At 35.4% G+C, this 15,917-nt stretch overlaps 1 protein-coding gene across 1 annotated transcript; it reads left to right on the plus strand.

Annotated features, from left to right (window-relative positions):
• Positions 1 to 770: 770 nt before the first annotated feature.
• Positions 771 to 1,265, plus strand: LOC145270226 (uncharacterized). The gene has a single exon (XM_080125859.1). The coding sequence runs from the start codon at positions 771 to 773 to the stop codon at positions 1,263 to 1,265; it is 495 nt and encodes a 164-aa protein (XP_079981985.1).
• The last annotated feature ends 14,652 nt before the right edge of the window (positions 1,266 to 15,917 follow it).

Genomic DNA, 15,917 nt, shown 5'->3' on the forward strand with positions numbered 1-15,917 from the left:
TAGCATCTATCCCGGAACTAATTTTGACAGTGACATTGAACATTCACCGTTTCTGGAGAGCTCCAAAAAAAGACAAAAAAAAAGGCCATGGCGCTAAATTCGAGGAGTCTCTCACTCTCTTTTTGCTCACGAACACCAGAGGAGTAAGAGGCGTTACTGCCACGCTCTGTCGCTCGTGCGTGACACAACCTGTGCCGGTTCCAATGGTGAAACCACACAAAAAAAAGGAAAACACTCTTCTTTTCTATTCACTCCGCTCCTTACCCGAACGGCTTTTCTAAAGAAAATTAATTTATCGTTTCTTTCCAACTTAACGCCAAAAAACATTTGACCAGTCGGGAAGGATTTCTTCTTTTTTTTTCGGACTCAAAATAAACACAAGTGTGATACACCAGGGCAAATAAATTCACACCTATTATAACAAGCTAAGTCTGATTATTTGTTTTTAATTAATTTTTCTAAATATTTGTTTTCTTATTAATGTTTCTGAAAAATTAATTTTAAGTGAGCTGTTTGTTGTTTTGCCCAGCGAGCACCTCGCATCACTGGTGACCCCTTTTTTTCGTCAGACTTTGGCAGAACACGCAAGGAATTGTGGATATTATCAATAAGGAAGAATTACCTGTAATCACACAAGGGAAATTTCTCAGCGACCACGCGCATGCCAGATGACGTACATGTCGACCTTAGCGGCACATCGGTTTTTCTAGGCGTAAAGGATCTCATGGAGATTTTCTGTGGTCATCGTTCTCTTCAACGCGTTCCCCACGATGGACAGTGAGGCGCTTCCTTCAACGATGGCTACTCAGGCTATTTTGAGGATTCCTCCTTTTTGGACACACGATCCAACATTATGGTTCACACACGTAGAGGCCCAGTTCTACACGCAAAGGATCCTGAGCGATGTGACGAAATTCAACCACGTGGTGGCCGCATTAACACATGAAGTAATGGCGGAGGTTTGCGACCTGATCATGTCACCCCCTGGATCGATCAGCTACGATTATTTCAAATCGGAATTGATTCGTAGGACAACCGATTCACAGCAGAAACGCCTTCATCAACTTCTCGTAGAAGAAGAACTCGGAGATCGAAAACCGTCTCAGTTACTCAGACATATGAAGCTGTTGATGGGTGAGAACTCACTACCGCCGGACATACTTAAACAACTTTTTGTCAATAGACTGCCATCGAGTATTCAAATGATACTCGCCTTTTTGAATGACTCCACAACCATTGATGAGCTGACAAAATTATGGACATGACCGTTTCCATAGCCCCAGTTCACATGCACAGCTCTAACGATGCCCTGCCTAACGTCACAAACCCCTCCACAGATATATGTGAGGAACTAGAGCGACAGGCTCAAATGATTCACGACCTGAGTGAACAGTTATGTGTCCTCGAACTCAAACCAAAAATGCATAAGCACCCCACTGAGCGAGTCCGTCCCCGGCGATTTAGCAGCACTCAGAACAGCGGTGGGCTCTGCAAGTACCACGCGCATTTCGGTGAAAGAGCTTACCGATGCCACCAGCCATGTTCATATACGAAGAAACGTCTCTCGGGAAACGCCCAGGCCAGGCAGTAGGAGCGGCAGACACTCCTGGCAAGAACAACATTTGTCGCACCCTGTATGTGACTGATAGAACCACTGTTATACGATTTCTCGTTGATACCGGTGCGGAAGTCAGTATCATCCCTAAGAAGTTCATGAAAGAGAATCGTCCTCAATCAAACTTATTTCTACACGCAGTGAATCACTCCTCCGTTCCTACTTACGGAGAGACATCAATAACATTAAATCTTGGATTACAGCGCGCACTATGTTGGGTCTTCATCATCGCAAAGCTACCCGTTCCGATTTTAGGGGCGGATTTTCTGCACCATTTCAGCATCCTTGTAGATGTCAAATGCGGCAAATTCATTGATAACAACACTGGACGTTCCGTGCAAGGCATAATCAGTGGGTCGACCGAGATCAGCCCAGTTATACGTAAAGACACCACGGATCCGTATACAGATTTGCTGCGAGGTTTCCCGGAATTAACTCGTCCTACGTTTAATGGTGACAAAGTTAAACACGATGTCACTCATCGTATCCAAACAAGACGACCGCCTGTGAGCGCGCGCCCGAGCAGACTTAAACCCGATTGTTTAAGGGCGGCTAAACAAGAATTTCAGCACATGTTGGATTTAGGCATTATTCGACCCTCTAATAGCAACTGGTCATTGCCACTCCACATGGTGCCAAAAAAATCAGCCAACGAATGGCGCCATTGTGGGGATTACCGCGCACTTAACAGTCGCACTACTCCAGACTATTCCGCATCTGCAAGACTTTTCTAACTCGCTTCATGGAAAAACAGTGTCCTCCAAAATCAACCTTGTTCGCGTGTACAACCAGATTCCCGTACACCCAGAGAATTTTTCTAAGACTGCGATCACAACTCCTTTCGGCCTTTTCGAATTCTTACGCATGCCCTTTGGATTACGTAATGCAGGGCAATCTTTTCAACGCAGCAACTTTGGATTACGTAATGCAGGGCAATCTTTTCAACGCCGCAGTTTTGCGAGGACTACCGTTCATCTATGCATATATCGACGATCTCCTCGTGGCAAATGCATCGGACGGTGAACACTTACAGCATCTGCAGCAGTTATTTCACAGATTGACAGATTATGGCGTTATATTATTAACCCCTAAAAATGCGAGTTTGAAGTTTTTTCACTTTCGTTTCTCGGCCATTTAATCGACAAAGAAGGTATCCGTCCCCTTCCAGAGAAAGTCCAATCTATAGTCGATTACCAAGCTTCCACTTCACTTCATAAACTTTGAGAGTTCCTCGATTAATTAATTTCTATCAACGTTTTGTGCCCCATTGTGCTGAAATCGCGCAGCCATTAACCGACGTACTCAGAAATAAAAACAAAACAAAATGAGACGATTGCATTAAGCAAAACGGAATTACGTTCCTTCGATAAGGTCAAGCAGGCATTAACAGAAGTGACAATGTTGGTTTTTCCCCGTCCAGATGCACCCCTAGCTTTATCCGTCGATGCATCCGACGTTGGCATTGGAGGTGTACTGCAACAATTAGTGGATAATATTTGGCAACCACTAGCCTTTTTCTCAAGACGTTTTCAGCACGCTGAAACCAAATACAGCATTTTCAGCAGGAACTTTTGGCCACATACGGCGCAGTTAAACACTTTCGTTACATGTTAGAAGGATCCACTTTCACGCTTTTTACGGATCACGAGCCGTTATCGCATGCTTTGCTTGCCAAGCCCGGAAAATACTCACCCAGGGAAGCTCGCCATTTGGATTTCATATCACAATTTACTGCGGATATCAAGTATATCAGAGGGAAGGAGAACGTAGTTGCAGATGCATTGTCGAGAATGCACATCCATGCCATTTAAGCGATTGATGAGATCGAGCTCCACCAGATCGCCATCGACCAACGGGATGACGAAGAACTAAATCGCTTACGTCACTCCGAAATCTAACTTTCAAGCAAGTCCCAGTACCTTGTTCCAACGAGACGATATGGTACGATGTTTCTAACGGTCATGAACGCCCATATGTACCTCTTAAGCATAGGGGAACTGTTTTCTTTCAATTACACAACTTGTCACATCCTGGCATTCGTTCCACGCAGAAGCTGGTGACTTCTCATTTCATCTGGACAGCCATTAACCGAGACGTTCGCGAACAGACCAAGAGTTGCGTCCCTTGAGAGAAATCGAAAGTACAGAGGCATATTATAAGTCCCCTTGCTACCTTCGCAACCCCTGAGGCACGATTTCAAAACGTTCACATAGATTTAGTGGGTCTACTCCCACATTCGAGAAATTGTACATACTTATTGACTTGCATCGACAGATTCTTTAGATGGCCTGAAGCCATCCCCTTCGCAGATATTTCTGCAAAAACTGTTGCCTGCGCCCTGGTTACACATTGGATATCGCGTTATGGTGTGCCTCACACCATCACAACCGATAGGGGCAGACAATTCGATTCCTATCTTTTTTCTGAGTTGTCTCGCCTACTGGGAAGCAAACACATAAGGACTACCTCATACCATCCGGCGGCAAACGGCATGATTGAGCGTCTGCACCATCAGTTGAAAGCAGCTATTTGAGCACATTCCGACCCTAACAGGTGGACAGAGTACCTCCCCTTCATTCTATTAGGCATCAGATCCACCATAAAAGCAGATATTGGCTTTACGCCTGCCGAAATGATTTACGGAACAACGCTGACTCTCATTGGATAGATGGTCGCACCGACCACTCCTACACGCATGCCTGACCCAACAAGTTATACCTCTCGTGTGAGGGAATACTTGGCGAAACCTTTTAACGTTGCCCCGAGAACACAGAACACACGCACTCACGTTCCCAAAGACATACAATCGTAGACTCATATGTTTGTTCGGAACGATGGAGGCACTGATCGACTGCAAACACCGTATTCCGGTCCCTTTAAGGTATTGAAACGCTACTCAAAGTTCTACGTTATCGACATTGATGGAAGACGAGATTCAGTCAGTGTTGATCGTCTGAAGAAAGCTATTCTGGATGACGATGTGCTAGCATGCAAACGGACACAAAACACTGCAGTTCAGAACGGAAACTTCGATTCAGCAGTAATTACAACTTCTACCAGATCGGGCAGATCAGTACAACACTGCAACGTCCTCACCGATTTGCTGCGTATACCCAGTGACTTTTCCACTTTCTTTTGTTTGACATACTGTCTAGTAGGGGGGTATGTAGCGTCTACCCTGGAACTAATTTTGACAGTGACATTGAACATTCACCGTTTCCGGAGAGCTCCAAAAAAAAAAAAGACAAGAAAAGCCGTGGCGCTAAATTCGAGGAGTCTCTCGCTCTCTTTTTGCTCGCGAACACCAGAGGAGTAAGAGGCGTTACTGCCACGCTCTGTCGCTCGTGCGTGATACAACCTGTGCCGGTTCCAATGGTGAAACCATACAAAAAAAAAAGGAAAAACATTCTTCTTATCTATTCACTCCGCTCCTTACCCGAACGGCTTTTCTAAAGAAAATTAATTTATCGTTTCTTTCCAACTTAACGCCAAAAAACATTTGACCAGTCGGGAAGGATTTCTTCTTTTTATTTCGGACTCAAAATAAACACGAGTGTGATACACCAGGGCAAATAAATTCACACCACTTATAACAAGCCAAGTCTGATTATTTGTTTTTAATTAATTTTTCTAAATATTTGTTTTCTTATTAATGTTTTTGAAAAATTAATTTTAAGTGAGCTGTTTGTTGTTTTGCCTAGTGAGCACCTCGCAATCACCGTTGGGCGTTCTGGCAGTGTCAGAAATTTCGTGAAAATAGTGAATAATTCCACCCCATCTTTCCAAGCTTATAACTCCTTGAAAAATGTAATTCAAGCCCTAATTTTTTTTTCAATTAAAGGAGCAAGGACCAAAGTTTTATTTAAAAAAAAAACAAAAAAAAACAATGTGTTTTTCTTTTAAAAAAAAGGTTTTAAACTTCGGACTTTACAGGTAAATTTCTAAAAAAGCGATTTTTTTTTGTTTTAAATTTGAATATATTATTTACTGACCTTTTCTCTTCAATTTGTGATATATAAAACTATTCAAACTAAATTAATTATTTACTTTTTAATAGACATTTCAAAATGAGAGGCGTGAATTATTCGACCCCCTGTCTTTTCAAGCTTATAACTCCTCGAAAAATGTAATTCAAGCCCTAATTATTTTTTCAATTAAAGGAGCAAGGACCAAGGTTTCATTAAAAAAAAAAAAAGACAAAAAAAAGACAAAAAAAAAACAATGTGTTTAACAAGGTTTTAAACTTCGGACTTTACAGGTAAATTTCTAAAAAAGCGATTTTTTTTTTGTTTTAAATTTGAATATATTATTTACTGACCTTTTCTCTTTAATTTGTGATATATAAAACTATTCAAAATAAATTAATTATTTACTTTTTAATAGACATTTCAAAATGGGTGACACTTGGGGGGGCGTGAATTTCAAAAAAAACGTTTGTCTAAAATATTATATTCGGTTTATTGGAAAGAACATAAAATTTCACATTGACCCTGAAAATATCGTAAAAATAGAATCAATAGAAAAATTTTGATAGATTTTTAAAGTTTAAAAATTGAAAAATATTGAGTTCGGAAAATTCATTACTGTTTTAAAAAAAAAAAATATTTCTATTACTTTTAAAACAACTTTAATAGTTTATTTTGGAAGTATAATCCATAAAGAAAATAAATAACGCACTTTTAACAGAGAAATTCCGAGATTTTTATATTGTATTCGCAGTTTCGTGTTAGGGGTGTCAAAAATTCCTACAAAAATTCTGATACTGCTACGAGATTGTGAACATGGCAGTGTATGCGAAAAAAAAAACGCCCTCGGTAATGTTAGTTTTATTTTTTTAATGAAAACAAGACATTTCAATTACATTTCAAACTTTATTTATACTTTTTAACAATTTTTGTTATATGAGTGGCTTCCGGGCCTTGATAAGTGGTGATCACTGTGTAAAAAACAAACAAAAAAAAAAACAACAACAAAAAAACATGGAAATAGACTTTATAGATCTTTTATGATATAGAATTTTAAAATTTATTTAACCATATTGGAAAAAAATATCGCTCTCCATAAAAGAATTGTTGATATCACTTACCGGCACCCCCAGAAGGGCAGGAACCGATAAGAAATATTTGTGAGAGTGAATACTCTTTTTATGTTGATAGTTGTTAAGTTCGGGCAAATGGTTTTGATTGCCATTTCTCATGTATTTTAATCAAACATAAAAAAATATATATATAATACATAATATTCTCCAAATAATTGTCTTAGTTTATTTCAATTTTTTAAACAAACTTTTTCATGAATGAAAAATTTACTCTATAGATCTTTGAAAGATCTATAGAGTAAATTTTTCATGTACGAAAAAGTTTGTTTTGGAATTTCTTTTACCTAAAAGTTTTTTTTTTTTTTACATCTTGATATATCTTTTACATACATAAAATAGACTTTATAGGTCTTTCATAACATTAAATTTTTAAATTTCTTTAATAACAAGTGTTTTTTTACATTTTCATATATTTTTACATACATAAAATAGACTTTATAGGTCTTTCATAACATTAAATTTTTTAAATTTCTTTAATAACAAGTGTTTTTTTACATTTTCATATATTTTTACATACATAAAATAGACTTTATAGGTCTTTCATAACATTAAATTTTTAAATTTCTTTAATAACAAGTGTTTTTTTACATTTTCATATATTTTTACATACATAAAATAGACTTTATAGGTCTTTCATAACATTAATTTTTTAAATTTCTTTAATGAAAAGTGATTTTTTTACATTTTCATATATTTTTTACATACATAAAAATAGACTTAATAGATCTTTTATAACATATAATTTTTAAATTTCCTTTTTTTTTTTTTTTTTACATTTTTCATGTATTTTAATCAAACATCATAAAAAACCGTATCCAATGCATAATATTCCCAAAATAATTGTCTTTGATTCGCTGCTGCCAGAGTAATTCTTGTAGATTACTATTAAAGTTTTGTATACACTGTCATGTTCAAGGTCTCGTACAGTAACGCGGATGCTAAAATTGAACAAAGCCTTCTTACATTTGGGAGGGGGGATCCTATGTGTTGTTAACTATTCTGTACTTCCACTTAATAATTTAATAAACCAAAGATACCTTTAAAAATTGTAGGGTATAAATTTTTTTTTACAAAAACTGTCATCGTGACATTTATTTGGTGGTTTTCTACGAGTATTTTGTTTAATTATCGATCTTTAAATGATTATTGGGACTTCCTAGATGGCTGTTTTATATCAACCAATTTTTCAAATTCCAACATAAGACTCGGTACAGATTATTTTAAGTAAATAAACGCTTCAAAATAAGTAAAACACAAAACAAGCTTATCCAAGTAAGTAGAAGAGTTGCTTATGTTGTTTTTGGTAACAATTATTGGTTATATTTTTTTGATTTTGAACCACTTTTTTGTTTTTTGTCTAAAATGCCTATTTAATTTATTAAATTGTTAGGTGAAAGTAGAAATTAATTAGCAATGGACCAGCTTTCTCATGTTAAGAATAACTTTCGAAATAATATCATTATTATTAATAAGTGGAGGTTTCCTTTTGAAAAAATAGAATGTATGCGTAAAAAAATGTCACATCCTCGTATTTAAACATTGGAATTAAACTTCTTTCATTTTTATAGAATGTAAAAAATAAATAAATAAATAAATAGGATGGCACTTTTATTTAAATATCAAATTCGAATTTGAATATAAAAATTAAAAAAAAAAACAACAATATTTTTGTTATTAAATAAGTTGTTAAAAATGCAGAATATTTAACAACACGTGGCTTCTTATTCCACTTTAAGAAACGTAAGAAAGGCAAAACATATGTTAGCTCTCCTCCCACACTAATTGCTGCAAAAATAAGAAACTGTGATCAATTACATGCCTGGTTGATTGCTAACTGGCCATGAAGTAGGTGCTCATATTATGTTAATTTATATAGGAAACTGATCTCCTATTTTAAAATCTAAAATATTTATTATTCTTTAATTCCTTCAGTGCATATGTTTTAAGAAATGTTGAAATGTAAAAGCCTAAAAAAGTACATTTTAGACATTTTGGGGGAAAACTCTGCTGCATTAGATGAGTGTAATGTGTTTTTGTGAGTTGTGTTTGTGACGTATTTGCGTTGTTGAATGTCACCAAATGAATATATGTTGTGCTGTTATCTGTGTCATGCTTATCTTGCTACTTCACGGGCAATATAAATCTATCTTGTACATTGTTTTGTATAACAAACTATTGTCCTCATATCCTGGATTCACTTAGATGTTTCTACTGTTTGTTTGTGGTGGAGACAGAAATAGTTTACAACACATAGGCTCTTATCCATCCTAAAGAAATGTAGGAAAGCAAAAACGTATCTCCTCACTAATTGCTACAAAATTTGGAAACTGCGACTAATTACATCCCCAGTTGACCGCTATATGGCCATGAGGTAGACCTCCTACTCTAAAATCTAAAATTAGAAACTGTGACCAATTACGTGCCTGGGTAACCACTAACTGGCCATGTAGGTGCTCATATGTTAATGTATATAAGAAAGTGATTTATTTTAAAATATAAAATATGTATTATAATTTTTAATTCCTTTAGTGCATATATTTTAAGGACTGTACGAGCCTTTTTCAAGTCTCACACAAAACACACATTCATATTTCAAGCTGTCATATACATACGCGCACACAAACATACGCGCCCACGTCCACACATGTACACATATTCATGTTCGCGTACATACACTCACATTCACGTATATATACACACACGCTTACGTATACACATGTACTCACACACGCGAACACGAACACACACATGGACGACGTCACTTCCGCTTTCTAAGGAAATACACATGTGCAAAAGACACTCCAGAAGCGAGTATAAAACATGGAGACAAGCTGTTTCTAATCCTCTTTTCAGGACCAACCCTCAACTAGAGAGGTTGGGCGAACAAGCCACCGCCGTTTGGGCGCGCGCGCACGCGCACCTCACACCCACTTCCTACTATGTATGGGGCACGAGCTAATGACTATGTATACATTCTCCCTCTTTCTCTCTCCATCTACTACTGGCCACTAAGAACACCTTCGCGTAGCTGACTACTAATTGATGACAACTCTAATATCCTCTTCCTTGCCTACACGCTGGATTCTCATTTCCACTACAACACTCACTTCAATTCCCACGCACGAACAAACAATAATGACCCAAACTTGAGATGAAAACACATTTCCTTTACTTGCTACAACACCAGTCCTGCAACGGACATTGGTTACATACGCGCGGACATGTTATAACTAAAATGTTCATTTCTTTCAACAGCAAATAAACGACGTTTATCTTATCCATTACTTGAGTCTTTGTTTTCTTCAATTCCCATTCGTTTCATTATTCTTTTGTAACGGGATTGGGGTATTTATACAGGACTGTTGAAATATAAAAGCTTAAAAAAGTACATTTAAACTATACTGGATTAGATAATAAACATTTACCAAACTATTGTTTTTATTTCGATTTTTTGTATAACAAACTATTTTGTGTACGTGGGAAAGGCATATTCTTAATGAACAATTTTTATTTAGTTTATTTCTATGATGGTATCATTTTTTGACGGGGGCGTACCGACAACTCTTTTAATTTCGAAAATTCGAAACTACATTGAGAACAGTAAGTAAATTAGTTTGGTTCCAATTATATAATGATAGAATTGCAGCCCCAGACTTAAAAAGGTTCAGCAGTCAATGATTAATTGTGAAAATCAGTTCCCTACATATTTAAAACATACGGAAGTCTAGACCAACACCTAATTTTTAGGGTGATTTCAGTCACTAGAATTTTGTATTTTATTTCAATTACAAATATATTTCTTTTATTTAAATATAATGATAAGGCGTCGTTAACAATGTTGTAAACATGCTTTCATTTAACGATTTTATAAAGATTCCATCATGACAAGTTTCAAGAAAAATTACACGATTAAACCCGGATCTCCAACTTCCAACATAGATTACAGGAGACTAAACAAGACCTTTTATTTTTAAGCAAAACTGGCATTGGACAGCCTAATTCCCTAAATGAGTTTGTAATTAAAGGGTACTCTAACTTAACTTCCAAATCTGACCCCCCAAGATCGCCATGGGAATGGAATATGTGCCTATATTAAAGATGACTTTCCATGTAGTAGGGACATCCCCAGAGAAGATCCTAACTTACCCTATATGTGCTTCCGGAGTGCAGTAGCTCACACTACTGCATTTATATTTACTCTCTATCGCCCCCACAACAGCGGAGTTACTATCTTTAAAAGCATATCTGAGAAAATTGACCAAGTTCTATCAGCATATCCTTCAGCTAACATTCACGTATGTGGAGACTTCAATGTTCACAATGTGGAATGGTTGACCCACACAAACAAGACCGATGATGAGGGGAGGTTCTGTCATGATTTCTCCAATGCTTATGATCTTACTCAGATGTTCACAACCCCCCCCATGGGACTGACAATGACGGCCAGTATGCGAGTCTCCTAGACATTTTTCTCACAACTTGCCCTGAACTATGTTCAGTTTCCATTCTGTCTCCTCTTAGATCTTCCAACCACTTAGTTGTATCAATTAAGATAAAAATTAAATGTAATACGTCCTTAGACATACCTCTCCATCATACAGTATATCGATACACTATGGCTGACTGGGATAGCTTAAAATTACTCACCATTTCAGTCACTCAAATTGAGAAATCTTTTTGTGTGCCTAAAAGAAGAAGCACATACTTACCAGAAAATTAGAATGTGGATCTTTTTATGTGCTTAAAAAAAGAAGCACGTACTTGACAAGAATAACTAGTAAATTCAAACCGTTGATGTTTTTATGCTCTTAAAAAAGAAGCACATCCTTGACAAGAATAACTAGTAAATTCAAACCGTTGATCATTTTATGTGCTTAAAAGGAGAAGCACACAGTGGCGTACCTATGTAAAATGGCGCCCATGGCAAAGTTTGAATGTGCGCCCTTTCTTAATATTTTATACCTTAGATATACCTAACTACTAATTTTAATTTTTGTCAAGTAATTTTTGCGCCCATGTCAGAGTGGCGCCCATGGCACGGGCCATGCCTGCCATACCCTAGATACGCCACTGGAAGCACATACTTGTCAAGAATAACTAATAAATTCAAATTGTTGATTATCTTGTGCTAAAAGAAACACATACTTGACAAGAATAACTAGTAAATTCAAACTGTTGATTTTTTATGTACCTAAAAAGCACATATTTGAAGAGAATTACTAATCAAATCTTGGATCAAAACAAGTGGAGAAAAATAATAACAAAAAATCAGATAGTTTGGGAAAATCGTTTTAAAAGTAAAATATATCCGCAGTTTCTACCGTCGTTCAACAAAAACTGAAATGTACAATATGTTGCAGGTTTCTTCTGTTTAACGCTGGGTTTTTCATGAAAAGGTGAAATCATACAATTTTTGACAAGACCAGCAATTTTATAAGAATGTGCTGCCACCCAGACGACCAATGTATTGTTGTAACATCCATGGGTTGATCTGTAAATCTGCAAGTGGTTTCACAAGACACTCAATGGTGCATGATAAAGTACCTCTGCAAGCACCACCAAATACTGGCGAGTTTCTCTGCCATATTTATGAACGATTGTGCAAGAGTAAAGCTGGCCTGAAAAGCCATCTACGTGCATATACACTCCAGACTTCAACTTGAATACATCGAAAGCTTCTGTTCAAAAATAGCAATTTTCACGTATATATGTATGTATGCATGTATGTATGTATGTATGTATGTATGTATGTTACACAAGTCAATATTGGATTTTTGATGTTCGGCCGTTACCATGTTCGTTTCTAGGCTGTTCTCGTCAAGCAGAGTTCAACCTAACTTTAGACGGAGAAAATTAAATACAAGCACCAAAAAGACCAGTTTAGAAATCAAATTTAGATTCCAAATCGTCATGGCGACAGGTAACATTATACACGATCAGCCGGTCATTGGTTTGTGACTGACCCACTAAATGTATGATTATGTGAAGATGGGAGTCATTAGAGTCTGAGTATCAAGAAGAACTGTTGGATGTGGGTGTGTGGCTCCTTCATTCTCTCAAGATGACATCTTCACCCTGGTTGAAATCTTATTTTTTCGTCTTCATGAACGCCTTTCGACTTAAGACATTTATGGCAGACACAAAAAAACACACGATACAATTGCAATACATATATAATCTTAACTATTTATTTTACAAAAATATATATATTACAATACACTATACAAAGTAGAATTAATTTGTACAATTAAACAGTTTTAAGTAGTAGGCTCTTCAAAACTTACTAACCTACCTTAACTAGTTTACAGAAAGGTAAAATAATGCTTACCACGTGCTGACCAAAAAGAGGTCGATCAAAGAAAGGGAATTATGAGGTTGAATTTTTGTCTATTTCTCACCCTACGTGTATTTTTTGTCTATTTCTCCACCAGGCCATGCAACCGTGGCACTCAGATATAGTGCCACAACACTATTTATTTTACAAAAATATATATTACAATATACAAAGTATAATTAATTTTTACAATTAAAACTTAACAGTAGGCTCTTCAAAACTAACCTACCTTAACTAATGTTGAGGGAAGGAGTGCCAGCCCTCTCGTTTACAGAAAGGGAAAATAATGCGTGCTTACCCCATGCTGTCCAGATGAAAAAGAGGTCGATCAAAGAAAGGTTGCATTTTTCTGTGTACTCCTCCGCCGATGGGCAAATTACACCCTGACCATGCAGAAGAATGTGTTAACAACCATGGCACGGAGATATAGTGCCACAACATTGATTAATTGTTCAATCCGATGTTTTGACATAAGAATACAATTTCTCTGATTTCTTATAGTTTTGCCTTTAGAGGTCATGTTGAATAGTGGCGTCGAACATCTATTTATAATAATCGAACGTCTATTTCTTATATCAAATCTAACTTCATTAAGTCGTTTTATTTAGACAACTGATTAATTTTTCTGTTAGAAAAAAGAGAAGAGTTCATATATGGTGGCATTCTGGTGGGAATCTTCTTTTTTCATCTCCATGGTCGCCTTTCGACTTAAGACATTTATAGCAGACGCAAAAAATAACGACACACGACACAATTGCAATATGATATAATATTAACTATTTATTTTACAAAAATATATATTACAATACAATATACAAAGCATAATTAACTTTTACAATTAAAACTAGACTGTAGGCTCTTCAAAACTAACCACCCTACCTTAACTAATGTTGAGGAAAGGAATGACTGCCCTCTCGTTTACAGAAAGGGAAATAATGCGTGCTTACCCCATGCTGTCCAGACGAGAGGTCGATTAAAGAAAGGTTGCATTTTTGTGTACTCCTCTGCCTACAGACAAATTACAACCTGGCCATGCAGAAGAATCTGTTAACAACCGTGGCACTCAGATATAGTGCCATAACACTGGATAACTGATTCATCGTTCAATCCGATGTCTTGACATAAGAATACAATTTCTCTGACTTTTTAGAGATCAGGTTTAAGTGTAGCGTCGAACATCTATTTCTAATAAGTCGAACGTCTATTTCTTATATGAAATCTAGATTCATTAAGTTGTTTTATTTAGACTAAACTGATTAATTTTTCTGTTAGTAGAAAAAAGAGAAGAGTTCATATATGAACGATGGGATGAATGTTTTGTTTGTATGAAAAGGTTGGAATGTTCAGGGTTTCTCGTCAAACTAAAGAGTTTGAAACCCGGGAGTATGTCTTTAAAGAGAAGTTACAATGGGGGCACCGATAAACATAATAATAGTTATCTTAACACGTAAGTTATTATCTTTTTATTCATTTTGTTTTTGTAATATATTTCATTCATAATACGCCGTGTTTAGTAATAATTTCATTCATAATATGCCGTGTTTAGTAATAATTTCATTCATAATACGCCGTGTTTAGTAATAATTTCATTCATAATATGCCGTATTTAGTAATAATTTCATTCATAATATGCCGTATTTAGTAATAATTTCATTCATAATATGCCGTGTTTAGTAATATATTTCATTCATAATATGCCGTGTTTAGTAATAATTTCATTCATAATATGCCGTGTTTAGTAATATATTTCATTCATAATATGCCGTGTTTAGTAATAATTTCATTCATAATATGCCGTGTTTAGTAATAATTTCATTCATAATATGCCGTGTTTAGTAATAATTTCATTCATAATATGCCGTGTTTAGTAATAATTTCATTCATAATATGCCGTGTTTAGTAATAATTTCATTCATAATATGCCGTGTTTAGTAATAATTTCATTCATAATATGCCGTGTTTAGTAATAATTTCATTCATAATATGCCGTGTTTAGTAATAATTTCATTCATAATATGCCGTGTTTAGTAATAATTTCATTCATAATATGCCGTGTTTAGTAATAATTTCATTCATAATATGCCGTGTTTAGTAATTGAGCATATCTTCAAAATCGTAATAGTGTTTTATTGAAGAGACATGATTTGTAATACAACAGTATTGCAAGTAACATGTTTATTTGGTTTACATTTAAGAATATTATTTATTTAATATATGGTAAAATAAATGTGATAAAAATATCTGGAGTTACATTCAAACATCATATAAAGTAAACAAAAACCTAATATTCTAATTCTGTGTTTGTCATTTAAATAAAGATTTTATTAGTGAGTCTCTTGATCTCACTTATTCAAACTACTTTTAAATGCACCTAAAAAATATTTTTAACGTTTTTATTACATCTTACATGTTTTTCAACGGATAAATTTTTATTCATTTTATATGAACCATGAAACTTATTTGGAAGATAGTTAACTTAACATCTAATTTATTATTTTTTATTCGTTTTGTTATTGTAATATATCTCATACGTAATATTTATTTTATTTTTATATTATCTTTACATGTAATTTATTATCTTTTTATTTGTTTTGTTATTATAATATATCTCATACGTAATATTTATTTTATCTTCAAATTATTTTAACATGTAATTATCTTTTTATTCGTTTTGTTATTGTAATATATCTCTTTCATAATATGCCATATTTAGTAATTGAGAAAATCATTGAAATCGAAAGAGTGTGGTTTGGCAACAAATTTGACTTACATGTAAAAGAAGAATCACATTCTTTACAAGGTCTCTCTTATATACGTGTTCGCATATGTGGCAACAAATGTGACATCTGTGCAAGATTGTCTCCTTTATG

The sequence above is a fragment of the Euprymna scolopes genome, chromosome 46 (assembly GCF_053919585.1).
Source record: "Euprymna scolopes isolate OS-2025 chromosome 46, ASM5391958v1, whole genome shotgun sequence".
NCBI classification, from domain to species: Eukaryota; Metazoa; Mollusca; class Cephalopoda; order Sepiida; family Sepiolidae; genus Euprymna; species Euprymna scolopes.